Genomic DNA, 26,683 nt, shown 5'->3' with positions numbered 1-26,683 from the left:
CAGAAGCGGCGCCACCGCCGCATACAAGCCACCACCGCCACCACAACCAGACCAAGGAGCTCCGCGAGCTCCGCTGCCACCACCCGCATCGCGCGGGGTTGAAGAGCCGGGTCGCACCAATACTGCCGACCAAGCTCATCGAGAAGAGCTCCGTGGGCGCCGCCAACCGCCACAGAGAGGGAGCTTCGACGGACGCCAACACGGGGGGTCCAAGGCCGAGCCGTCGGCCGCAGCTCGAGCTCCCCGGTCCAGCCATCCTCGCAGCCACAACAGCCATCAAGCCACCCAGAGCACAGGGTCCAACCATCAAGCCAACAGCCATCAACCCACAACACGCGCAGGGCCGCCGCCCCGCCATCCAGCACCGCTCCCGCCCCTGCATCCTCGCCGGTGAAGACCAGGAAGGAGGGCAGCGCCTCAGCCCCTGCATCCACTGGCCGAGCCAGCACGACCTGGGGCAATCATGTGCCGCGCCCGACGAGTTCCCTCTCTCCAGGGGAGGCGGGAGGGGAAGAAACCGCCCTGCCGCCACCTTCCCCAGGGTGCGCGCGGCTTTGTCGGCCCCACTCCGGCGGCGGCGAAGCGGGGAGGAGAGGTGGGAGGGGGCTACAGGCGGCGGCGGCTAGAGTTCCCCCTTGTCGCCAGAGGAGGGCGACGCGGGGGAGAGGGGGGCTTGTGAAACTGAGTGAATCATCTCTGGAATATGGAGTTCTCCCTAACATTACTTTTTTTTTAACAGGGATAGGGTCCGAAGACCCTAGAAGCTGCTTATATTATCGAGGCGGTGAGTACATATTACGGAAAAGTCCCTACAGAACAGGAGGATTCTGGATAAGGACTGAGATTTTACATCAAAGACCCTACAAAGATTATGGGAAAAGCAATCAGGTCCTTGCAGCTCTACACCGCGTCTGATGGAGGTCGCTGTCGATTTGCTCCGCCACCGAATGGACACCGGCGCCGGGGACGAACCACTTGGTCCGACGTCGTGGCTGAAGCGGTAGATCTCCCTCGGACTTCTTGGTGAGGAGGGTCGCCTTTCGACCATAAGATGCAGAGGCAGGGCGGTGGTAGCCGCCGGCTTCGGTCCTCCGCTGAAGAGCTCCTGGGACGAGAGCTAGAAGCTCTCCGGCGCAGCAGATGTTCCCCGCTGTCTCCAAGCCACAGCTCCCTGGACAGCCTCAACTCCCCATCCCCCCTCGCCTCCACGGCCGGCCAGGGAAAGGAGATAGACCACCCAGAGCAGCTTGTGCTTGGCACAAGATAAGGGCCCTTTATTGATGGAGTCGCCCGCCGCCCAGATCTTCACCGCATCCGACTCAGACCGCCGGAGTAACTCGTCGGAGAAGAAGGTCGCAGGCCAGCTACAGATCTCGGCCAAGCGATCTAGCAGCCAACTCCCGGCATAGTGCCAAACACTCCGGTGGGAGACTCTCAGATACTGTAGCGAGAGGAGAGAGGGGAAGGGGGGGGGGGGGATGAGCGGCTTTTCCCTGACATTACTTAGTAGCAACGAAACAAATGTGCTCGTCGCCAAATCTCATACTCTAACCTAAAACAAAGGGATTTTTTCTAAAAGAGAACCGACAAAGAAAGTTTATCGATCATAATAGTAGAAAAATAGGGAATGTCTATTTAGAGTTAATTTTGGACTTGCTTTTAATGAATGGAATCTCTCAGCTTCGAATCAAAACATAAAAATAAGGGAGACGAGGCAAGGTAAAGGAGTCCCTCCAGCACTCCACTCTAGTCGATGTCTGGCCAATGCTCCCTTTGACGGGTAGCTGGTATTATTCAGAGCTGGCAGCAACATAATGATTCACAAACAAATATGTGTTGTTCATCGCAATTGTATAAAGACTAGTAATAACAGAATTGTATGAAACGACCATTGCTATGAGATGCCACATAACTATTACTTACTCTACAAAAAAAAAACAACGTTGACTTTTACAAGGCAAAACTGATGCCAAAAAAAAAGTGTGCTGTTCCTCAGCAAGTCTGCTCGTTACCTTCTCTCTGACTAAAATGACCTGATGCAGTATACGGCCTAGTCTAACTAGTAATGCCTATTATTTTTCCATTTTGTACAGATGGCATATTCCACACCAAAATTGCTCGTTGCCCTGCTCCTAGCTATACTAATGAATGGGCATCGTCGATCTTTACGCGAGTAATGACTTATCATCAATGTTTCCTCAGGACCGAAGAAGTCCATCACCTTCCCAACCAAGGCGCAGCATCTGATCCACTACCTTCAGGCTCAACTGTAACATTACCAACTCTATCAGAAAGAAAGTTCAAGGAACACAAAACTGTCAAACTTTCATGCAGCTGGCAACACTCTAATTAGGTTAGGTACACGTAAAAATTGGACCACACTAATGCAAAATTTGTACTGATATAGGATACTCACAGCAGGATCAGTGAAGACCATTAGATGCTTATCAGCAGTAGAAACTAGAAGATTTGTGTTCTCTTTGTTTAGAGCAATTGCTGTGATGTCTTGGCCCTTTCCCAACTCCAGCTTATGAAAAACCTAACAAGAAAATGTCTCTGTAAGACTTCCACAAAACGACAAACAGGGTAAATAGATAACTTTAAAAAAAAAAATCTTTCATTTATTTACCTCAAGTTTATGAAGGTCAACAAAGCAGATAGAAGGCACATGAACAGATTGCTCAGTTTCCGTTTGTTCAGATATATAATTCTTGCCACTCGGTTTGTCGGTCTCATGATCCGCTGAATCAATATCATCCTCACACTTGTAGTTGCTAGACGAATGGGTTCCAATTAGGGCAAAATGACCATCCATAGAAATCTCAATGCAACTAACTCGCCCAGTAAAAGGTGATAGAACTGAAGTAGCAATAGGGAGTCCATTGACAGTGAAGCTGGATAATCTTTTTATTGATTCGCTCCAAACCAAAATGATTCCCTGAGAAGATAAAGATACAACATGTGCCTCCGCAACATGAATCTTCCGTATCAGCCGACCTGTCCGCAAAGAATGTAGCAGCACACCTGATCTGTCTGACAAAGATACAACAAGTCCCAAGTCTGAACTTACTGAACAGCTAATTATTTCTCCAAGGTGTCCTCTTAATACGTGCATAGGACCTTCAATTCGACACTTCCTGGTTTCCAAGAGGTTGCTTATGTTACTAGGACTGCTGGGAAGAGGGCTGTGTGGTGTCCTTGGTGTTGACGGTGGAGGTTCAGATTGATTTTTCTTATGTATGGAACCTGCATGATGAATCCGCCAGAGTATAACTGTGCTATCTCGAGACCCTGTCACAAGGTAATTACTATCAGTGGAAAGTGCAAGGCAGGTCACAGGAGCAATATGCCCAGAAGCACTTTCAACTGTCTTTGCTCCGTCCGGGGAGATCAACTTTACCGAACCATCCGCATGCCCACCTATTGTTGAACAAAATGGCATTAGAAATAGATAAGCAGCTCCATGGAAATAACACAAAATACTAGAAGCTGCTAAAAAGTACCATAGCAGAATTAATAAAGAAACATAATTTTGGAATGCCACTATTATGGGTGTGCACTGTGGCCTAAGATTCTTCCAAAAAATTCTTAAATTAATTTAGATAGAGGAATGGTATCCTACATCTAAACTACAAAAAAGATTCAGTTCCAAAGACACTCAAGATTTAATCCTGGATGCCATTTCTTTTGCATCTTCTGTAGGTGAGTCTGAATTTGAGATGTTGTAATGACAGTGTTAGTGAATGTGTCCAACAAGTATACTAATAATAAATCTAAGGGGAAAATAGTGAGAAACATAATCACCAGTGATAATGTCTTTGTCACATGTGACAGCAACGATAGCGGAACTACGGATTGCAGAAGCAGCAAATGCTATAGCTCTTGGGAACTCATTATCTTCTCCGGAACTAGTGGATCCTTTGAACATGCGCATGAATGCACCACTTGTTGAACTCGCAGCATTTCTGCCATGATTAAAAAGGAAAGGTGTCCCTTGGCCATCTGGAGTATTTGGTTGCCAATGGTGAAGTGCCACATGCGCAGCTGGCACATTTAAATCTACAACTACAACAGAATCATTTGATACAAACATGGTACTTGCAGGGACATTGCAGCGATCTGGATTAGGCAGTGCATAAGATTTAAGTTCACTTGGATTCCGGAAGATGGTCTGCACAGTAGATCACGGGGTCAGGTCATGTAAAAAAGCCAGTAAGACAGGTCATTACAATCACGCAATGGAAAACTATGTATGGTATATGAATATATGGAAATGCACTTTTGATCTTGGGTGCATATGCTCCTGCCACCGAAAAAACATTTTAAAATATCAAAAAAATTCTGAACAAAAAATTCCGTGTGTGTATGTCGACACTCTATGTGCGCATTTTACTTACTTAAGCAGAACAATAGCTAATAAGAGTGGTCGTCTATTGTATTATTAATTATGCAGGGATGGTGGTGCTTGTCTTTTTTTTTTTGGAGAAAACACATGATAACAAAAATGGAGAATACTAAATTCAAAAACACCTACATTTCTGTAATCAAGAACTATGGCAGACTTTTTTATATTAGTTCTTTATTTGGCAACACATTTCCAGTTCCAACATGGGAAAAGGCAAAAAGCAATTGCCCACATAGCTAATTGTAGTTAAACAGCAAAAATTCATGAACTAGGGAGTCATGCATGAATCAGCTAATATGAAGTACCTGTAGTTGTAAGACATCTGTCAATGGCTTTCTCTTCATGTGTGGGGCAGTCAGCAATTGAGATGGTGTTTGTCCAAAGTAGGCTATCTGATCTTGCATGGCTCGCCGTTGCACCTTCAGCATTTTTATTAAAATATCAGCAGCCAAATGGAAGTGCTACAAAACCAATTTGTAAATGCATACTACTTACTGGATCTGCAATTTTGTCAATATCAACAGTTCCCTCATATGTGATGTAGAAGAACACATTGTTAGCCATTACTGCTTCTTTACCTCTCTGCTTATATCTGCAAGAAGGAAGTTTCCATGATAAAACGGTGGTGCATAGACATTGTACAGACAAAACATGAGGATATTTATAAAGCAACTAACCAGATGCCCTACCTCATTCATGGATGTCAATAAATTCTATATATTACTTCATATATGTAACATGATCATTCTAAGTAAAAGATAAGCATAAAACATGAAGCCCGAACTTTGCTAACACTGAAAATCCAGATCCTTCATCTTGCTACAGTACTTTTTTTTTTAACTGATAACAGCATGCTCCCAGCTAGATAGTTTTGTGTTTTAAGGATCGTTATAAAGTCAAGTTATATTGATGGGAAAAAGAAAACCTACTAATGGTGAAAAAGATGCAATGCTCGAAAAGAAACAGGAAGCCGTCAAAGGTACAAGCATTATATCGAGTTTTGCATATTAGTCCATCAGCAAGATACAAAAGAGAGTTATGGGTCAGAAAGACCAAACCTACCAGGTGGGCCATATAAGCATGGTCAATCTACATACATATATAACATATAACAACCTCCGCCAAATTATTTTGTGTGTGTGCACACACCACAGACGAACATTACATCAAAAAAAAAGTTGCAGAAGTGATAGAAATATAATATAACAGAAGAGAGTGTACCCAAATATTAGATCAATCCACTCATGCAGATGAGTGGAGACATGCTCACTCTCAAGAGCCTTCCGGTGTTTGTGAACAAAATCAACAGGGTTCTCAGCCCAACGAGGTAATTCTACAGAATCTGCAATGCCATTCAGAATTACATAACTCTGCATTTATGCATTCTGCTACATACTTTACATAGGGCAAAATGGATTTACCTAGCTTTCCTCCAAGTTGAGTGGTCCCAAAGTCGATAGAATTTATGTTAGTAAATACCTCAGGGAGGTAAAACATCTCTGGTACCTACATATATATCACCATATAATAACATTGCATCAAAGACCTTGAATGGATTTTGGGATCACCCAATCAACATCTGGGAAAACATATTGAAGACACTAGCAACTTACTAGCTCCTTTACATCACTCATGTCTTCCAGAACACTATCCCATGTGCCAGAAAGGTCAGAAAACATGCGATCAGCATGATCAAATTTGCCACCTTGCAGCTGTATAGAGAGTGTGGTGAAAGGCTCCATTCTGAAAAGGTAATACAAGACCTGCAACGAATATAAGTGATCAGTACAAGAAAATCAATTGTTTTTTAACCAAAAATGAATTGAGCTACAGACAAAAAATTGCGGGCAACCAGTAATCAAGTATTGGAGGTTATGTCCTCTAACCATATGAACAATATCAACAAAAGAAGACTGCGCATACAGCTAAAACTATACAGGAGGGTGAACCTGTTAACAATCAAAATACTAAGACGGTTTACATGCAAAGTTTTCACCAATCCATGCAAAACCATGCACAAGTATAGGATGTAGGCTCTTCTATGGTAATTCAGATATCATATTTCCGTCTGCCTATGACGAAATAACCGAGCTAAAATTAATTGAGAAACCTGTTCAGTGTGCAGAGACCCAGAGTCGAATTTGATCGAAAATCTTTCAGCAGTAATATGCCTAGCTGACATTATAGGTAAACATTTGGTTCAGCTATACAAGGAAGACACATACCGTGCCAGCACTGGAGTAGTGTGAACCATAATGAAACTTAGGGATGATTGGATCCTCAAATGTAGAGTACCGTTCTTGGAACTTCTTTAGTCGTTCCGGGTTTAGTGCTCCAATTGGCTGCATTAAGTAATATCCACTGCGGTTAGCAATTTAACCAATTGGTGAAAAGACAGAAGCAATAGCAGAGATCCACCTTTGAAAGATCACGGTATGTAGAAGGATCATCCAGATTCAACACTTCAGACTGGTAATCAGCTATTATCCAGGGGAAAACAGGATACTGCACATGCATATAGATATAGGATAATTTGAATAATAGGTTGACCTTATCAGACATTAAGACTTGAATTGCATTTTGTGAATTAAATTAACCTGAGTTATGTCATTATAACTGCGCCCAGCAAGAGTGTTCAGTTCCATCAAGTACTCAAAATTGCTAATCTGAAGAAAACGGATATACTTAGATCTTGAAACTATCAACCAAAATAAAATAACATAACATATTTAGTGTTTGTGTACCTCCCAGTTAGCCCAGCGCTCCATCAACTGAGTTCTTTTAAGAATTTGCTCAGCTCTCTGAATGAAATATTACATATTACAATCACTATGGCATGTTGACAATTCTGGAGATTAGGATTTAAACACTTTGCACTAACCTGAGTAGCAAGAAAAATGTCATTCATATAAGGTGGTTTGGTGTGAATGATTGCCCGATAAGCATTTTTGCGTGCTTCCATATCCTAGATCAAGTATCAGAATTTCAGACACGTAAATTTAAGAAAGTTATTCTGCTCTTCATCCATGGACTTAAAAGTACAGTGGGTTGAGTTTCATAAAGGTCATACCCCGAAATCAAAAAAGAAGTTTGACCTATCTACCATAAATAATTCCAATGCACTTCGTCGTAACAAGTACCTGCAACAAGTCATTGAATCATCAACTGCCTATATTGAAAACAAAAATTAAACTATATGGTGGTGATTCACAGATACTGTGTCCAGTTATTCACTCCAAAAGCACAAAATAGACACTTTTGTTTGAGATATATGCATTCTAGAAGTGTATACGGAATCAACTTCTAACAATTGAACCAGATCGGAAAACAAATATTTACCGCCTGCTATATATCTGATGTAGAGAAGAGATCAACCAGCTCCTATCTTTATCTTGCTGATAACATTGGCCACTAGTGGATGCATGATCATCCATGTTACTGTCACTTGCATGATCAACAATTATAAAATTAATCCTCTTTGATGTTACCTGGAAACGAAATTACAGGAGCAAATGATATCAACAGCTAAAGTAGGAATTGAAAACTGGAGAGTAATTCTGTCATACAAACTCTTGTGATTCCATCAGCATAGTCTGATATGACAAAGGTATGTAGTTAAGCAGTGAATTTGGTGCACCCCTACACATATTTATATCATATTTTCTATAAAAAAATAATTAAATATTTTGTTTTTCATGTATACGTCTACTAGAACACACAAGGAGTGCAATAGTCAGGGGCGAAGCCAGCCTAGAATAGCATTGGGGTCATCTATATTTCGTTGGGGTCATTTCCTTCTAATGAGTAATATTTTAACACTAATTTAGCAAGGATTTTCATTAAAACATTGGGGTCAATTGACCCCACAAATTGCACCTAGCTCCGCCCCTGGCAATAGTGCATGATTCGAACAATACTAATATCAACACAGCAGATGTCATCGCAGGGGGGTAGCTGATTCCTCTAGAAAATACGTAAATCAGAAGAAACAGGAAGCTATCTTAATCATTGCTACTAAGTATTAACGAGGTTTCTCAAATTCTCAATAGCATTCATTCAAACAGAACTGTCAACAGTCTGTAACCTACCAAGCTTAAGGAAAAAAAGAACCTCTTGTATCTGCTAGTCGCTGCATATGGAATCCTACAAATAGATTTCACTTAAGAAAAAATTTGAAATTTCTAATACTAGGATGGACTGCAATTGAAGGCATAAGTCATTTTGTTGCACTAGTTAATGAAATGGTACAGAAATAAAACAGTTGGCACAATATTATGTTAGATCAGTGCAACACATATTGGTAGTAGCTGCAATATGCATGTGCTATACTAGAGCTGAATCATTTATTTGCTAATCTTAAGACAATGAACAACATAAATTTTAAAATTCACAGTTCTCGATGAGACATATAATAGATTAAAGATGGCAAGTAGTGACATTTCTCAGTGCTTACTTGGAATGTTCCACACACTACTTTCAATGGCCGCACCATCAATGATGGAAGTTCAACGATAATTCTCTCGTCAGCTTCAGTCGGCACATATCCAGGTGCAACAACTGTGGATCGAACCAAATTGCGATCAGCAGAAAGGCTAGAACCTCTTGAATCTACTGATCCTTTCATGGGTTGATCCACTGATGAGGAATGCCGAAGTTGATCGACACTGCTGTGAGTAGCATCGGATTCTAACTGCTCGTTGTCCTCATTTCTTTCATCCATAGACATGGCCTCAGCCATTATCACTGACGCAGTTGATGGAATAGTGTCTGTTAGTGAAGAATCTGCACCCTCGAGGTTGCATTCATTTGATTGCACAGCAGAACTTAGAAGTTTTCGATCATCATAATCGGCAGCTGCACCCAAATGATCAGATCCCTTGTAGTTCCTTTTAATAAATCTTCTCATTCTTGAAGAACTTTCAGTAAAATCTAATTTCCAGAAAATCTGCAAAATGCAGGAGTGAAAAGAGATCTCAGGATTTGTCATAGTGCCTTTTTCTTCTCTTTTTGACAGAGTGCTTCTTTCTCATGCAGGCGTAAAGATAGTTACATGGAAACAACTCGCTATTCCAAGATGTACTGGTCAACAAAGTGTGTCTTGATAAAGAAGTAAAAAACAGGGAAGGAAAAAAGGAGATAAAATAAATAAAATTAGTAGCTGTACATACACGGTCGGGAGAACACAAGGGTTCGTCAAAAGGTGCATATAGTCTTCCCATCTCTGTCAGGCAGTGAAGAAGATGCCGCCATGCTCGAACTCCAGTTGATGCACGATGCCGATTCAACACATCAGCTTGTGTTTGCCTCTCCATCTGCATGATCCAAAGTTTATAGGATGTATGATAAATTCTAAGCAACGAAAATGAAAATGTTACAGGTGGGTTTACCTCAAGTCGCTGTAAATTTCGTGCTAAGGCAAAACCAGAAACAAGAATTGCAACATATTTGTATGAAAGGGCTGAAAAATCTCTTCCTGAAACAGGCTTCGAATCAGCTGATTGCAGGCACTCCATCCAAGCAGCACTCATAGCTTCAGATGTATTCCACCTCCTTACACGCTCTATATCACTTGCACTCCTCCTCTGTCCCGATGTTGCCATTGCTACGGCACTAAGACCCCTTCCTGAACCAATCTTAGCAGTCCGTTCGAGATCACGTGTAGCAGCTAATGCCGCAGCTTTAGCTCCTGCTTTGTCCTTTGGGGTGGAACTAGGCGTGTTGGGTGCAGTTTCAACCGGCTTCTGGAAACTTGAGAAGGTCTGAAGTCTTGCTACTGCTTTACGCTCCGGCAAAGACGTGTCACGCCGACTCAAGGTATTCCTTCGAGGTGTTACTATTTCTGTCCCGGAGGCACCAGCAGCCATCATGGCTAATGCCATTGCAACTGGTGGTGAGGCAAAAGCAGCAGCCCATCCAGGCGATATCATCAAAAGAGCAGCCTGAGCCCAAGAAAAAAAGGAGAAAAGACCCATAAATTGATTTCCTATGAATGAAAAGCCATGACAACATCTGATAGATAGCTTTAAACCAGCCAAGACTAACATCTTTTCCTCAAAGTGTCCACTATAAAAATACTAAGCAATTGTCAAATAAGAAAAAAAAACAGACAATAGATTGACATAGGGAAAGTGAGGGAGAGAGAATAAAACAAACAAAATAGAGATCACCATCCAGGATTTACAACATACATTAGTAGTGCAATATGTCACTGACGCAGAATTCAGCATTAACACGATGTTATTTCACTGCTGAACTAAGGTTGGTTTTACAGAGAGTCAGATAGTACCTCAATGGGCAGTGCATCAGCTGCCAAAGCACGGTCATCGGCAATCAGTGGATTCCTTCCATCATAAGAGGTAAGCTCATGAACACCAGCCAGAAGTGGCCGCCACCTTCGTAGGATGGCTATAAATGGTGGTAAAATTAGTTCAATGAACTGTTTCCTTAGGGGGGTTCTGTCCCTATCAATAGCATGCCATACCTGCATCATGAGCAAGATAGCATAGAACCTTATATGATTTGTACTCTACCTAATAAATAAAACAGTACAGAAAGTCTAAAATGAGCATGTCATTTATTTACTAAGTTATCACAGATCATAAATCAGAGTAGCTTTACAGATTTGCGCATAGGTTTTTGTTCGGAATCAGAGTCATAGACAAAGTAGAGCATGATAATCAGAGTTGACTTCAGAGTCGGGGTATGGCACGCTTAAGTGCAGAATGCAAAGCAAAGTTACATACTCACCTCAGAATAGAGAATAGAGGAAGCAACCAACACCCTCTGTCTCTTCGACTCGGTAATTGGCATATTTAGGATGGGGCCAAGCACACTGTACAATTATAAGAGTTCCAATTAAATAACAATTGACATAATAGTCCTCCAGAATAGACTGGCTGACCACTTACCACGTAAAATATTAAGACAACTGTTCTTCCATCAAAGTTCTGGTTGTAGTTAACTAATGGCAACACAGTTCGAAAAAGAAATTTTTTCAAGTAGAGAAATGTACATCTAAGAAAATTAGCATGAAAGACTATTTCAATGCATTTTGCATACAAATGTTCAGCTCCTATCAGAGATCATTAGCACAAGACTCTGCTATGTTAAATGGACATTCCCTACGATTTTTAGTTCAAAAATGCTAAATGCATTTTGGGTTTTGTTAACGTTTTCCTCTCAGAATTTATTGTACTAGTTCAATGGAAAAGCATAGTTTGTAAATCACATTTTTTTCAGCAGATGAAAATGTACTAAATCCAATTTGATTGTTCATACTTGATGGTGCATAGTGCATACCTCCAAAGGAGTGCAGGCCGAGGTTTTCTTGTAGATGAACTGTTGCCATCAATTGGCATTAAGCTTCCAGCCTGATGGCCCATCCCTTCTGATATGACATCCTTTATGCTCGTATTCTTTAAAAGAGCATCACCTTCACCATTGTCATCCTCCCTCATCGAAACAAGCGTCATTCTGAGCATGCAAAGAAATGGCTGGTCACTATCTAGCAATTGATAAAGTGCAGCCATAACCCCCATACCAGGGCCAGACCCCCCTCCAATACCAAGACCACCGCCAAGTCCTGAATCATCTAACAAGAGTGCCTGCAGCACTTCGAGTGATTTCTTCACAAGTGGAAGCTCAACCCAATTCCCATTTGAGTCCTTCTCTAGAACAGATCTCCAAGATTCCGAGTCACTTCCACCGCCACCAAACAAATCAGATTTGGATGGAATGCCTACACCATACCATAAGCGGCTTCTGTACTTCCAGCTTTCCGCAAGATCAACAATGCAGCTCCCATAAGACGCAAATGCATGCTTGACAGTTTCATATGGCTCGGCTGCCGCTGCTGCTGTAAGGCGCTCCATCACGGCAGCAGAAATTTGTCCATTTGCATCAGCCATAGAAGTAAGCACCTGCTTTGGTCGCATAGTAATCAGGAACAAATGCAGCATTCATATGAACAAATATTTAAACAACTAATATGCCACTCTACCAGCAATATCTAAGACTAAGCATAAGGAATGAAGGAACACTGGATTGTATGCAGGATGATTAAACAAAATTATAGGTAAATCTGAAATAAGGAATCGAACTTCCAGTAGTGCTTATCAACTTATAGGTATTTCATGCTGACATGTGTGCATGATTGTGCACAGCAGTAGGCAGACATCAAGAAATATAGACATAATCTCCTATAGTCCTATTGTACAACTTCTTCACAGCTTTCTTGCAGAACTTATCTCTAATATGTTAAACAAACAACTTAGAAATCTACATTCTTTATGGGAAATACCCTAGCGTTCACCATGCAATCAATTGGTCCTGTCATGTATGATTAACTACCGATGCAGGACAAGGTGCGCAAGGTGACAAAGTAAAAAAAAAATGCATTTTTGAAATATCTAGCCATTAGGACTAGATAGCTATTATACAAAGTTAATGTTGATATGCCAGCATTCCATGAGCACGCTTCAAGTATGAAATCACCCTAAAATTCTAAACCTAGGTTAAACAATCATGATTTGCAACAACATGGCACATCATCTTGAAGGAAACATATATATGCAAGATGACTATCATGCATACAAAGATAAACGTAGACATACTCAAAACTTTAAGCCCTTTTAGAAACAATATACATTTGATCAGAATCATGCCAATAAAGAACGAATATAATGGTCTGCACTTCTTAGTTCTTACATCTAGTGGAAGGCCGCCAGCATCACTGGACAAAGATGACCGCCTAGAGAGCCCAGCATCCATATGTTCACTACCAGTTCTGTCCAATGAAGTTGTCCGACTGGGAGCAGACGAAGCAATGGAGGAAGAAGATAAAAAACTATTGAGTACACGGGACGTGCAAAAATGTTGACCTTGTGACCTCAGATGGTCTTCTACAAGCATGAGGATAACTATTGCATTTTCAGCTAGTGCTACTGAGAGATGAGCAGCATTTTCTGCTTGTACTTTTGCTTCTTCAGGAGACAAGCCCTCGGCAGCAACACCAGCAGCAGCTGCTGCAATTACTTCAGTCTGTTGTAGACACAAGCAAAAGACATTATAGACTGAGAAATATGAAAGCATAAAACAGTATCCTGGTAAAAAAAATGCCAAACTGCGAGAACTAGCACTATCATGAATGCACAGCGTTCAGAGTTAAAGTTTAGCTTTCTTGTTCAATAGTGGAAATGTCAAGCTACCAGATGTAGTGCTTTACTATTTCAACCTTGTGTGTCCCCATAATTCGTCTAGATTTACGCTGGCCTTTCCCCACAGCTTGACAACATCTAAGGTCATCTTTGGATTGTAGAATTCCAATTCTACAAAACCTTTCCTACAGAACCTGTTAAATCAGAGGAAAATGCTATCTGATTTCTAGGGCTGTTTCCATATGCCCCTTATTCCGTAGGAATTTTCACATTCACTCCAACCACTTTTTCCACTGATTTGTGTAGTATCGAGACACTTTTTCTGTGTTCTATCCAAACGACTATTCCTGTTTTTAGCAATATTGTGTACTTGTGTTTTCACTTGAATTCCTGCCATTACTCCGTGTAAAGGCCTCACCTCCGCCACCCTCCTCATGCCGTAGATGATCTGGAAGCACCGTAATGAATGCATTTTTGAGGGTGCACAGCCTTCAGTGAGCACTCCAGTTGCTAAGATCAAAGACAAGGCTGTGTGCTGTGCAAGAGCTGGCGCCTGTGGGCTGAGGGTCATCCTACCATCAACCTGGGATGTGCACTAGATCCCCTGTAACTAAGATGTAATCTGCCTCCTCGGACGACTGTACCTAAACTCCATCTTTTCAATGAAATGAAACGCAAAGGTCCTTCGCATTTTCTCCATAATTACTGCGGTTCTTGTTTTCCATTTCTGTGATACAAAGAGGGCTAAAGCAGGAACAGGACCAAACAAATTCAACACATGACAGAAAAAATTAACTATAGAAAGGAGTAACAGCAAAGGATGTAAGAAACAAAAGATCTTGCACACATACATAAAGCACCTATGTTTAAACTGAAAAGAAAATCTTGTCTACCTGAACCTGAAGCTCCCTGGCAGAGAAATCAAGCAGATCGCCTAATAATCTCCTTCTGAAAATTGGTAATGACTCTTCGCGCCTTAGAAGAACGAAAGGAGTCGGTTGTTAAAAATGTACATTTAGACGACAAGAAAAAAGAAGGGCAAGCGGTAGGCGGGAGCAGAGAAAAGAAAAGAAATTCTTGGACTAGCTAGACCAATCGGCTAGTTCAACTATGTACATATACACACTAACAGAGAGAGAGAGAGAGAGAGAGAGAGAGAGAGTACCTGATCCGTTTGTCTCCAGTTCCAGATCCTCCAACCATTGAAAGCCACTCTGCACAATGAATAGTAGCCTCCACATCCTATATTGTCACAGCAATAGCAAAAAATTACATGTTAAGAGCAGAGCGGGTAGTGATACAACCAGCCCAGACACTCAGAAAGAAGGTTGCGCAACTCTAAAGCAAAAGGGTTTCTGAATAAAATTATCTGATGCTCTTACCCTCCACCCATCTTTTTGTCGCATCGAATGCTCCAACATGATAATCAGGAAATTGTGTATGAGGTCTTCAATCTCACTAATGCTTACACCATCGACATTATTTTTACTGCCCATCTGTAATTAGAAACTTCTGAATTATAGCACAGTACAAAATGTAGTCTCTGAAACTAGTGCATCCTATATAATTCTCATTACAGTATGTCATGCTGTTAGAAAGTTTGCAGTACATACCTCATAATTATAAATCAAAACCTCTAAAATCCACTCTGGCCATTCTGCAATTGAGGTCATTGTGGTTCTATTTTCAGGATGACTGCAAGCCAAAAACAGAATATCCTGAAACGATACAAAGAAAAAAAATACACCATAAGAAATTAAGCAGGTAAGTTGGCAAACAAGGAAACAGAAAAAGAAAGAATCGATTAGAGCAAACATAATTAACACAACTACGTGCAGGTGTTTGGCGATATGGCATCATCAATGTACCTACCCCTATGAAAATAAATTAATAAAACAGATATGTGGATTGCTCTTTTGAGTTTTTCGTTGAATTGTACTGTTGATATTGACAGCTGCCAGTTATGGATCTCATGGAGATGTATAGGCATTCAGATCTAAGCCACATACGCCTGTGGTTTGACTGAGAATGGTTTGCATAATGTCAATGAAGCTGACCAATACCTTATAACCTAATACTGAAAGTCGATTCCAAAACCTGAGGGCGTGATTAGATCCCATGAAGTATAGTACTCCCTCCATTCCAATGAATAAAGGCTTATATATTTTTTGATGAAAAGTTAAGCCAAATAAAGTTTGACCAAACTTTCAGAAAAAACCATCAACTATTAAAATATTATATAGATATCACATCATAATATATTTCATGATGCATCTAGAGATATTAATTGTGTATTGTACATGTTAATGTTTTTCTATAAACTCGGTCAAACTTTACATAGTTTGACTTTTAGAAGAAAAAAAAACTTTATCCTTTGGAACGGATGTAGTAGTTGCTAAAAATATGCAGCATTTATTTGGAAATAATTTGTGGACCAACATGATAAATATTTAGCGTTAGCAATAACCTTGCCCACATGATGGAGCCAACTGAGTCTCCTCAGTCGCCTCGACAGATTCTTCTGCACCACGGACTGGGACGACAGCCACGGCGAATGTCACCTGCGCTGCCTCGCGTCCGTCGTCTCTGACCACTGCCCGCTGCTCCTCGACTGCTCTCCCATGCCGCCGGGCCACCGGAGATTCCGCCTCGAGGAGTTTTGGTTACGCATGGAGGGCTTCCAGGACACGGTCACCGCCGCTTGGGGTTCGGTGCACCACGATGACCCGTTCCTTCGCCTTTGGCTTCGCCTACAGGCCACGGCTCGGTGCCTCACCAGTTGGAGTGCCAAAACCGTTGGCAACGTCAAGCTTCGCATGGCCGTGGCTCGGGAGTTCATCCTGCGCTTCGACAAGGCCCAGGAGCACAGGAATCTTTCGCCGGAGGAGGCTTGGCTGCACAAGCAGCTCAAGGTCGCTTACCTTGGGCTCGCCTCGCTCGACCGCACCATGGCGCGGCAGCGCGCACGGATCGCTTGCCTCCGGGATGGCGACGCCAACACGCCGTTCTTCCATCAGCACTGCACCTACCGCAGGCAGAAGAACCGCATCCACGCCATCCACGTCGACGGGCGGACGTTGTCGGATCACGCTGACATTGCGGAGGCGGCTTTCATGCACTTTGACGGCCTGCTGGGCACCGCTGAATCTCGCGACTGCACGCTTGACTTCGCCCAGCTGATTGAGCCCGCCGCCGATCTTGATTCCCTCGAGGCCCCCTTCTCCGCCGAAGAGATCTGGAGCGCTGTCAAGCGTATGCCGGCCCGCAAGGCGCCCGGACCCGATGGATTCACCGCGGATTTTCTCCGTGCCTGCTGGGGCACCGTCAGGCAGGACGTCGTCGACGTCTTCCAGCAGCTTTACGAGCTGCGCGGAAGAGGCTTCCACCGCCTCAACCAGGCCTTGATGACGCTGTTGCCCAAGCGTGCGGACGCGACCTCCCTTGGCGACTATAGGCCCATCAGCCTTATTCACCTCGTTGCCAAGCTCTTCGCCAAGACGCTTTCGCTGCGCCTGGCACCGCGCCTTGACGAGCTGGTTAGCGCCAACCAAAACGCGTTCATCTCCGGCCGCAGCCTGCACGACAACTTCATCTTGGTGAAGCAATCTGCCCGCCTCCTCCACCAGCTCGGAGAGCCCCGCATCCTCCTCAAGCTTGACCTGGCAAAAGCCTTCGATTCTATCTCGTGGCCGTTCCTCCTCGAAGCCCTGCGCCAATACGGTTTTGGCGATCGCTTCCTGGGCTGGCTTGCGATCCTGCTCACTTCTGCCAGCACGCGGGTCCTAGTCAACGGCGAGCCCGGCCCACCCATCTGGCACCGGAGAGGTTTACGGCAGGGCGATCCCCTCTCGCCGCAGCTCTTCGTCCTGGGCGTCGACGCCCTCGGCCGCCTAGTCCAGCGCGCGATCAGCGAGGGCATCCTGCAACGCCTACACCCACGGCGGCACATCCCGGCGTTTTCGCTGTATGCCGATGACGTGGTGCTGTTCTGTTGCCCCACGATAGAAGACGTGACCGCCGTGCGCGAGATCCTGCGGCTTTTTGGCCGCGCGTCCGGGCTCCAGGTCAACTACGCTAAGAGCTCGGCCACCCTCATTCGCTGTGACGAGGGAACCGTCGCGCCGGTGCTGCACGAACTTGGCTGCCCCACGGCCGGCCTGCCGCTCACCTACCTCGGCATTCCGCTGACTTTGCGGAGACCAACGGCTGCGCAGCTGCAACCCCTGGTTGAACGCGCCGCTGCTGGCCTCCCCACTTGGAAGGCGAAACTCATGACCAAGGCTGGGCGCGCAACGCTGGTCAAGGCGGTGATCAGCGCCATTCCCATCCACCAGCAGTTGGTGCTTGGACTCCCCAAGAAGACGCTGAAACTCATTGACAAGATCAAAAGGGGTTTCCTGTGGGAGGGAAAGATGGAGGCTAAAGGTGGAAACTGCCACGTCAACTGGAGCCGCGTCTGCAGGCCTATCTCGTACGGCGGTCTGGGCATACCGGATTTGGAGCGGACAGGCCTTGCGCTGCGGCTACGCTGGCTTTGGCTCTCCCGCACGGACGATCGACGTGCGTGGAGCGACCTCGACCTGCAGTTCACGCCTGAGGAACGAGCGCTGTTCTTCGCCTCCACCACCATGACGGTCGGGAACAGCCGCGACGCGCTATTCTGGGAAGACAGGTGGATCGACGGCCGCGCCGTCCGTGAGATTGCGCCAAGCCTCTACGAGTGCATCCCTAAGCGTCGGCGCAAGGTCAGGACCGTCGCCCAAGGGCTGCTTGGAAACGCCTGGGCTCAGGACATCCACGGCCTCCTCGGCGTGCACGAGATTGGCCAGTACCTAGCGCTATGGGCGGCCGTCTCGCGCACCACCCTTGGCACTGAGCCCGACAGGCTGATCTGGAAGTGGACTGCCAGCGGCACTTACACCGCCAAGTCTTGCTACCTTGCGCAATTCCATGGCTCCACTGCCTCCAGCTCTTGGAAGCTCACTTGGAAGACGTGGGCGCCGCCACGGGTCAAGTTTTTCACTTGGCTGGCCTGCATGGATCGCTGCTGGACCGCCCAACGCCTCGCCAGGCGAGGCCTCCAGCACCATCCCCGCTGCCTCCTCTGTGACCAGGTGCCTGAGACCATGCACCACCTCATCCTCGCCTGTCCATTCTCGCGACAGGTTTGGCACGAGGTGCTGGCTCGCCTCCGCATGACCTGTCAGCCGCCGGACAGCAACGACGCCTCCCTCGACGAGTGGTGGCGCAAGGCCAGGCAGATGATCTCTAAGCCTATGCGCAAAGGGCTGGACTCCTTCACCCTGTTGACGCCTTGGATGCTCTGGAAGCACCGTAACTCTTGTGTGTTTGACAGAACTCAGCCCTCGGTGCGCGACTTGCTTCAGGAGATCTTTGCTGAGGCTCATCTTTGGGCCAGGGCCGGCGCTAAGGGCATTAGGGTTGTGCTTCCGACGACCTGGGATGTGCACTGACTCACCTCTTGTACTTGTATCCCGCCTCCTAGGAGGCTTGTAAAACTATCTATCTTTTCAATGAAATGAAACGCAAAAGTCTTTTGCGTTTTCTCGAAAAAAAAAAGTTTTTACTTGCCTATATGGGCAAGGGTGCTCGGAAAAGAAGGTTTCTGGGGTCTAATAAAGAACACATCCTTGCAAGGCAACGCTATATGGCAATTTCTTGGCCTACCAAGGGAGCTAACCAAGCCCTGAATTAACCAACAACCCTCCAAGTTCATTTCAATAAACTGTACCATAATGCCACCCATCATCCAAATTGCCATCACCATAGCACAGAAGATCAATCTCTACCACCATGAGTCATTCAAGTAGCCAAGATGATAGATAGTGCAGGTCTAGACATAATGTGAACAGGATGGTAACAACACTATGTCGTGGAAAGCATATGAAATTTAGGAATCTTAATATATAGTAACACGCTGCCTATAAATTCTGGACAAAAGAACTATCTAAAGGAAATGCTAGTTTCTATTAAGACGAGGGAAACATCAAGTACTGTATCATGATAGCACAAAGGTGGACCACAATTGAAACCGCGTGCCCAGTTTAACGAACCCAAGTCAGACTAAGCCATAATGTAAAATTTGAAAGGAGGTAAAAATAGACTGAGGTAGTCCAGAAGCAAAAATTTATTTTGTTTATAAACTGATTAATGCAGGAAACAATTAGCTAACTATTCTCACTATAAACAGAAAAAATACATAAACTCTCTTCAATTGCTCACATTGGCAGCGGACCTGAAATCCAATCTCTAAGTAGTATACATCCGTATCTAGACAAAGTTGAGTCACTTATTTCCGAACGGAGGGAGTACTTAACAAGTAACAGCACACCTACTGCATAGAACTATTTAAAATGTAGCATTTGTTCTAAAAGGAGATCTTTAATCCCTACACAGCGACATCATTATCATTTTCATTGAGATGTAAAGAGAACTTGTTCAGTGCAGTCGGGATACTCGAAATCACGAAGTTATAAGGCAAACCTGATCTATCTTTTACTGTAATAAATGGCAGTCCAAAACTATCACAAAGCAGAACAGCTAAAATCTTCGGCATGACAATTGAAACTATGTAAAATAACAAAACGCACACCTGTATAGCACGAGCTTGGAATGACCTTGATGCATATGGAAGTGTGCGGAGAAGCACTAACAAAAGTTGAATGTATTCAAAACGGTGGCCAGAATCATATAGGTTCAAATTTTCATCAACTGAAGAAACATTAATCTGCATTCAAGACAAACAACAACAACATCAAAGGTAGAAACTTCAGATGAAACACTTTGGGCAATAATTTGATCAGCATGTTAAAAAAAACTAAACCATATCATCAAACTTTATTGACATGAAAGAACCAACGAAAATTGATACCATAAATGCACAATATGTAATATGTCATTTGCTTCCATATTTATCTGAAAGTGTGTATTTTCTTTGGATTTGTGTTAAGGAAAATTATCTATCAGAGAGGTGACAAGAGAGAACCAGCAGACAATTAAGTCATTTGATCACAAAAATCCATTTAGCCGAGTCAAAAACATATCTAGTTATCTAGACAATTAACAAGCATCATACCGCAGCAGAAATTAAAGCCATATAGACATTTGCAGTCATAAGCCTCCTTGGGGCTGCTTGGAATGCTTTCTGCAACGCAAAAAGTAATAGCGATACTCTGTCTTCTAATGTAGTATTTCCTTCTTGATGAACTGTTGTCAGAAGACCACCGGGCAAATTTGGATTTGAAGCACTTGAGGCAAATTTTAAGTGACCTGACGCAACTAGAGCACCCAGAATGTGAATGATTCCAACAACAGTTCCATCACCTTTGTCAACATTGTATACATTATTCCGGACATTATCAGCAGTAATTGAGAAGTTGATGCCACCCAAATTCTTTAGTAGCTGATTCTCAGAGTTGGAAATCTTTCTTCCTATATTTGCTCCCAACATCTTAAAAGAAGCACTGTTTGTGTTTGTAGCTTCCTGTCCAGCGTCTTCTTCATGAACAATGGATTCATGTTGTTCAGCTGATTCAATTTCATCATCCTGCTGATATACTTCACCACTGGTGGCTCTTGTGTCAGAACCCCCATTACTCCGTACATCAAATTCACTTAAAGTTGCCCCAGGGTTGTCCAAAATATGGTTATTACCAGCTTTAGCTTCGCGCTGTAAAAGAACTAGAAGTGCTTCTACACCACCACTAGATATGAATGACTGTGCAAACATGTTGGCTCTAGAAATGTTAGGCTGCACAATCAGCCTATAGATGAGGTGAAGCAACCTTGCTACCTGCACAACAAGCACATCAATAGGATCATAAGAAACAGCTTCGTAGTAGATTGTCAATTAAGCCAGATAAGGTGAACCTACACATATACTTTGTTACGACTTTCATATGATCATACTTCCTCCTATCCAAAATGTAGGCCTTTTAGGACATTCAGTCTTCAAGGTGATAGTTTGACCATCAAGTTCTGTTTAGACATGTTGCCACGCCTTAAAAGTAATTAAATGTTTTAAAAGGAATATTTCATGATAATTTAGTATTCCCTCCAACCCAATAACACCCATGAATGTTGGTATTTATAGATGGCCAAACTTAGAAATATTTGACTGGGAACAATGCTACAGTAGCGGAATAGCCTACATTTTGGACCGGAGGTAGTACATAATATATCACACAAAAAAAGTATTGCACAACCACATGTAATCTTTAAAAACAAACAGCCATTGTGCCGCCTAATTTGCCACAAGTCCTTATTGGTATGACCTGCTTCTCCTTATTATGTATATGAACATATGTATCAGGTTTTGAAGTAACAACAAGGGCTTCCACTTTCCAATACATGTCATGTGTGTGCATCACTGGATACCATCCATTATGAATAACTTAATTCAACAACAATTTGTATATAAGATATGTAGAGTTGAAACTTGAAACTCATACCTCAGTAAGAAACAAGAGAAGCACAAATGAAAAGATTTCTAGTAATGTCAGGCGCCACTTACCTGATTAGGCTGTGGGCAGTCAACAATAAATCCAATCAAAGAGCGAACATCATCCGAAGCCGCAGTGGAAGATGCTGCTCCAAGAAGAAGTTCGATGACAACCAAAAGTTCATCAATCAGAGCATTCACTTCACCCAAGGATCTCTTTGTTCCGGTAAGTGGTAAGTTATCGACTGAATCTGGTTCCTGGATTGCCCAATAACACCTTCTGCAGCCATCAAGAAGCATTTGCAACGCATTTGCATCTCGCATGCAAACAGACTCTGTAAATACCATGTCTGCAAGTGAGGACAGAAGCTTCTTCTGTAAACCATAGTTGCATGAACTCCACATCTTCAAGTCCAACAGCAAAGTGCTGAAAAGCTGCACCTTAAGCTCATGATTGTTTCTTTGAGACTGGCACAAAGATACAATTGCGGCAACTAGCTCCTCATTAGTCACTGCCTCTTCTTCTCCACTTCCCAGCTTTGAAAGCGCTTGCAACAGATAATGTAAAACACGTGACAAAAGCTCAGGCGCACATGTCCGGCATAATTCTTCATTATTGCCAGGATGTTGAATAGCCAGGGAAATAATCCTGAAAACTGGGGCAGAAAGGGATGCAGTGCCAAGTGACAGCGACAATTCACCAAGTGCAGGTTCAAGACTATCCATCTGCACACTGCTTATAGTCAATGGAAGTAAAGCCATTGGGCCCCCATAAGCTAAGGCCCACAAAGATTCGGCAGGCCGCACACGAGATGAAACATGAACCAACCCAAGAACCTCTGCGGGCCTTCGATGAGTGCCTAAAATTCAGCAGAAGAGAGTATCAATAAAATCACGTATAAAACAGCACATGGCTCTGAAAGTTCAGAGGTAGCTAAAAAATTCAATATTCAACTATCCCTCGTTCTTACTACAAAAAGGTTTGACAATCTGGTATCATATCAGCAGTAACAAAAACAATGTATGGAAATGATTATTCAATAGCTTTGCACACAGAAAATGGTATAGATGACTTAAGACACTGTAATCCTGCCTCAGTGATTTTTCAACAATTGGTAGCAAATGGTAGGATGAAATACTGATTCATCAGTAAATTACTAATTTCTTTGTACAGTGAACACCTTGCTGATATAAATTCTAATACTTTATCTCCTTTCTTCCGATATGGCACTTCTTCTGTTTTGCTATGGCAGTGTCTTAGTTTAGGTCCTTCAACTTTAGGCTACAGTATGCAGACGGACTAAACTTTCAAAGGATGCGACCAAAATGAGAAAGTTGGTGGACTAAGACGGGTCATTTACAATGGTTTAGGGTTAAGATAGTAACTCCCTATAGTTTCTCCCTTAGAGAAAAAAAAAACAGAGCCCAAAATTGATGGGTTAAGATAGTAGCTCTCCCTTGTGCAAATGATTGAGGCCACCTCTTTATATGGATAAAACGTAACAACATGCTTTGCTAAAAACAACTTGCAGTTTTGCTGATTCTCAATCGCCTGAATTTTTTTTGTAAAAATCTCAGTTACCTAGAATTGCAAACCATTTACCAAAAATTGTGTTTCTGAAAATATGAGATCTTGCTAAAGTTACTGTGATTTTTAGGCTTTAGCTTATACATTTAGTGAGTCGAGATGAGGATAGTTGGATGTTGATCCAAAGGCCTAAAAATGTGACTGATATTTAGCAAAATTGCAGCATGAGTTTCCAAGTTAAAAATGTGTTTCACTATCTGCATAGCTACTCCACTTGGCCAAATTAGACCACAATTTAATTCTCTAAAAACAAAAAAAATGCACTGCTGATAAAGGAAAAGGGTCATATTTAAATTAATAAAAAGGTAGGGAAATAAGACGGACCTGCTGAACCAGAGGGGGAAGCATCTGGACAAAAACGGCCACTGAGAAGACTAGGGTGATAAAGAAGATGCAAACAGCCTCCTATCTCATGGTTGAGTGCAAAGCTCTCTTCTGCCATGTTCTTAATCTGGCCGTTTGTTGCCTTCCATGGCAAACCCGCACCATTTCCAAAACTGGGAAGTATATCTCCGCCCCGGAATGCCAGTCGACTCATTCTGTCTGGCCCTATTGGCTCCCGGAAGATGTAGATGGGGCCCATTTCGGCAAACAACGGGCATTGCCGCCGGCGCCTCTGCAGGCCTGCAATAGTCGGTGGTGGATTTGTCCCGATGCAGCAAAACGCCAGTGGTTTCGATATGCGCGGGAAATCAAAAGCACGGCTCTCATGCAGACTACCGTTGACATACAAGCTCAATTCACTGTCTCCCTTTCCAAGCAAACCATGCCTGTTTGTGTGCTCTAGCCCAACAAAGTACCAGCGCTGAGGCTTGAATGCATAGGTGAAGTGCAGAGAAGCCTTCTTACCTCTCCCACCCCCACTCTCCACCACCAAGAACTGGCCATGGAAGTAAGCCTCCACACCCTGGTTATCCGACGAGAGAAAGCTGAAAAGCCGTGGCATGTGTGTTGTGCCTTCTCCAGCAAGGGCGCTGGCTGCTGCAGCTGCTGACATTGCTGATGATTTACCAGATGTTGCGGCAGCAGCAGCAGCAATGGCAGCTGCAGCTGTTGCAGTGCTAAGTGTGTCGGAGAAGGATTCTATATAAATCCAAGTAGCAAACCCGTAGCCATTCGAGAAGGGCCACCTGCTATCACCAGGAGCAAGCAGACCAGAGCTCTCCCCATCAAACTCGAACGTCGCAGCAGGACCTCTTGCTTCCTCACTACCCATAGCCTTCTCAAGCGCCAGCATCAGCGGCATGGCCCAGCTCGTCCCGAGCGCCTTCTTAACCAACCCAAGCCAGGAATGCAGGTCCTTCACGCTAAGTGAGTGCCCACCCAAGAGCTGGATGCACCGAAGCAGCGGTGTCGCATCCCAGCTACTGGCGCTGCTCGCACCCGTTCCAACAAACAGCTTCTCCGCAGACTCAAGGAGCACGGCCAGGAGGCCCGACAAGGAGCACATGGCGCGGTTGCGTGTGCAGGCCCGGAGCGCGGCGTGCAGGCCCGCGGCCATACGAGTGCGCGGCGACGGCTCCTCGCCGCAGGGGAGGTGAGGCAGGAGCTCGGCAGCAGCGACGGCGGCACGCGAGTTGGACATGATGCTGGGCGGAGCGCCGGTGCCGGTGGCGTCGCTAACCTCGTCGTCCACGCCGCCCATGGTCTTGAGCAGCACGTCCACGACATAGTGCGGCGAGTCGCCATGCTCGTCAGAAACCAGGTCGCGGAGGCAGTCCACCACGCCCCCGCGGCTGCCCGTGATAGCCGCGTCCACGGCCCGCGCCACCTCCTTGGGCGCCTCGGCCGGCACTCCCGGAGGCCGGTGCCTGCTCCTCCGCGGCGGGGCGATGTCAGCCGGTGTCGTCGGTGTGCTTTTGCTCGCCTTCGGACTTGATGCCCCCTTCTCGACGCCCGCCAGCTCGTCGGTGGGCGAAACGGCCGCGGGCTGCTCCGCGGAGCCCTGCTCCTCCTGAGGCATCGGCGGCGGAGCAGGCGCGCCCGTGCTCGTCTCCTGGCCCGTGACGCCCTCCTCCGAGACCACCTCATCGGTGAGCGGGACCGCCGCGAGCTGCTCTGCGGAGCCCTGCTCCCGAGGCACCGGCGTGCTCGTGCTTGTCCCCGGACTCGACGGGCCCACCTCGTCGGTGAGCGTCCTCGGCGGAGACGGCAGCGGCGAGGAATCGCCCATCTCGTGGGCGTGCTCGGCCATTACAGCATCAAAACCAAACCCGAATAAAGCCTCGGAATAAAAATGCGGTCAACGGTAGTGGAAGGAGCGAAGGGGAGAGTGGCGGCGGCGGTGGGGGGGATCGGAGCTAAACCGCGGCGCGCAATGTGGGCGGGGATTAGATCTAGTGTGTGTAGGTGGTCAGGGGAATGGCTGCGAGGAGGTGGGATCAGTCGCGATGCATCACGAGATCCGGGAGGCTCGCGCCGGCGTCCGCCACCCAGAGAGCGGCGGATGAGAGAGGCCGGGAGGCGGCGGCGGCGCTGGAACGGCGTGGAGATGAATCGCGGTGAGCCAGGGGGAGGAGGAGGTCTCTGTTCCGTTCCTCCGTCTCTTTCCCTCTCTCGCGCTCCGCGCAGCAACCCAGCAGGTCAGGTGACAAATCGGTTCGACCGGGACCGGGCAGCACAGAAACGACCGGAGGCCATTCTCTGACGCATGGGCCTGCAAATAAGAGGAAAATAAAATTGGTATTTAGTCTAGTAAAATAAATGCTGCCAACCTCATTTTAACTTTCATCTGAGAAGTCAAATGCACCTATGCTCTATCTCTTTACTTTCATGGGCACCATTCAAAGACACTTCTTATTATTATTATATTAGTACCGTTGTATTTAAAAATCATGTGTTTTCCTATTTCTATTTTCTAGTTTAGAAAATCTTACAATCCAGAGAGACTCTAGGTTGAAATGTGAACAATTTCATACCAATGTACTTCTGAGTTATGGGTATGAGCTTATAACCATTAAGGAAATATGCTAGAACCGTGTTGACAACAACAACAAAACAGTTGGGAACAAAGTCAAATGGCGGCTAACTTGTGGGAACTACCATCGCGGTCACTTCCATCAACCTCCGGCGAA

At 44.8% G+C, this 26,683-nt stretch overlaps 1 protein-coding gene across 3 annotated transcripts; it reads right to left on the bottom strand.

Annotated features, from left to right (window-relative positions):
* Positions 1-1,832: 1,832 nt before the first annotated feature.
* On the bottom strand, positions 1,833-24,964 carry LOC124674735 (BEACH domain-containing protein C2-like). 3 transcript variants are annotated; one of them, XM_047210786.1, is made up of 32 exons: positions 24,663-24,964; positions 23,934-24,599; positions 22,094-22,881; positions 20,657-21,373; positions 20,174-20,308; positions 15,174-15,278; positions 14,943-15,056; positions 14,726-14,802; positions 14,454-14,535; positions 13,112-13,444; positions 11,705-12,327; positions 11,153-11,237; positions 10,692-10,886; positions 9,793-10,344; positions 9,574-9,717; positions 8,859-9,350; positions 7,745-7,893; positions 7,476-7,545; positions 7,287-7,370; positions 7,150-7,206; positions 7,003-7,071; positions 6,824-6,910; positions 6,631-6,747; positions 6,019-6,168; positions 5,827-5,911; positions 5,627-5,747; positions 4,901-4,997; positions 4,711-4,824; positions 3,805-4,171; positions 2,630-3,420; positions 2,417-2,539; positions 1,833-2,267 (listed from the first exon to the last, which is right to left on the bottom strand). In XM_047210786.1, exons 1-32 carry the CDS (start codon positions 24,853-24,855, stop codon positions 2,199-2,201), a joined length of 7,851 nt encoding a protein of 2,616 aa, XP_047066742.1. In that variant the 5' UTR covers positions 24,856-24,964; the 3' UTR covers positions 1,833-2,198. The 3 variants fall into 3 exon arrangements, with proteins under 3 accessions (XP_047066742.1, XP_047066739.1, XP_047066740.1); XM_047210783.1 differs by having other exon boundaries at positions 23,934-24,964; XM_047210784.1 differs by having other exon boundaries at positions 11,705-12,324; positions 23,934-24,964.
* Positions 24,965-26,683: the final 1,719 nt, after the last annotated feature.

This window comes from Lolium rigidum, chromosome 7, assembly GCF_022539505.1.
Source record: "Lolium rigidum isolate FL_2022 chromosome 7, APGP_CSIRO_Lrig_0.1, whole genome shotgun sequence".
Taxonomy (NCBI): domain Eukaryota; kingdom Viridiplantae; phylum Streptophyta; class Magnoliopsida; order Poales; family Poaceae; genus Lolium; species Lolium rigidum.
This window is presented reverse-complemented; position numbering and strand designations above follow the sequence as displayed.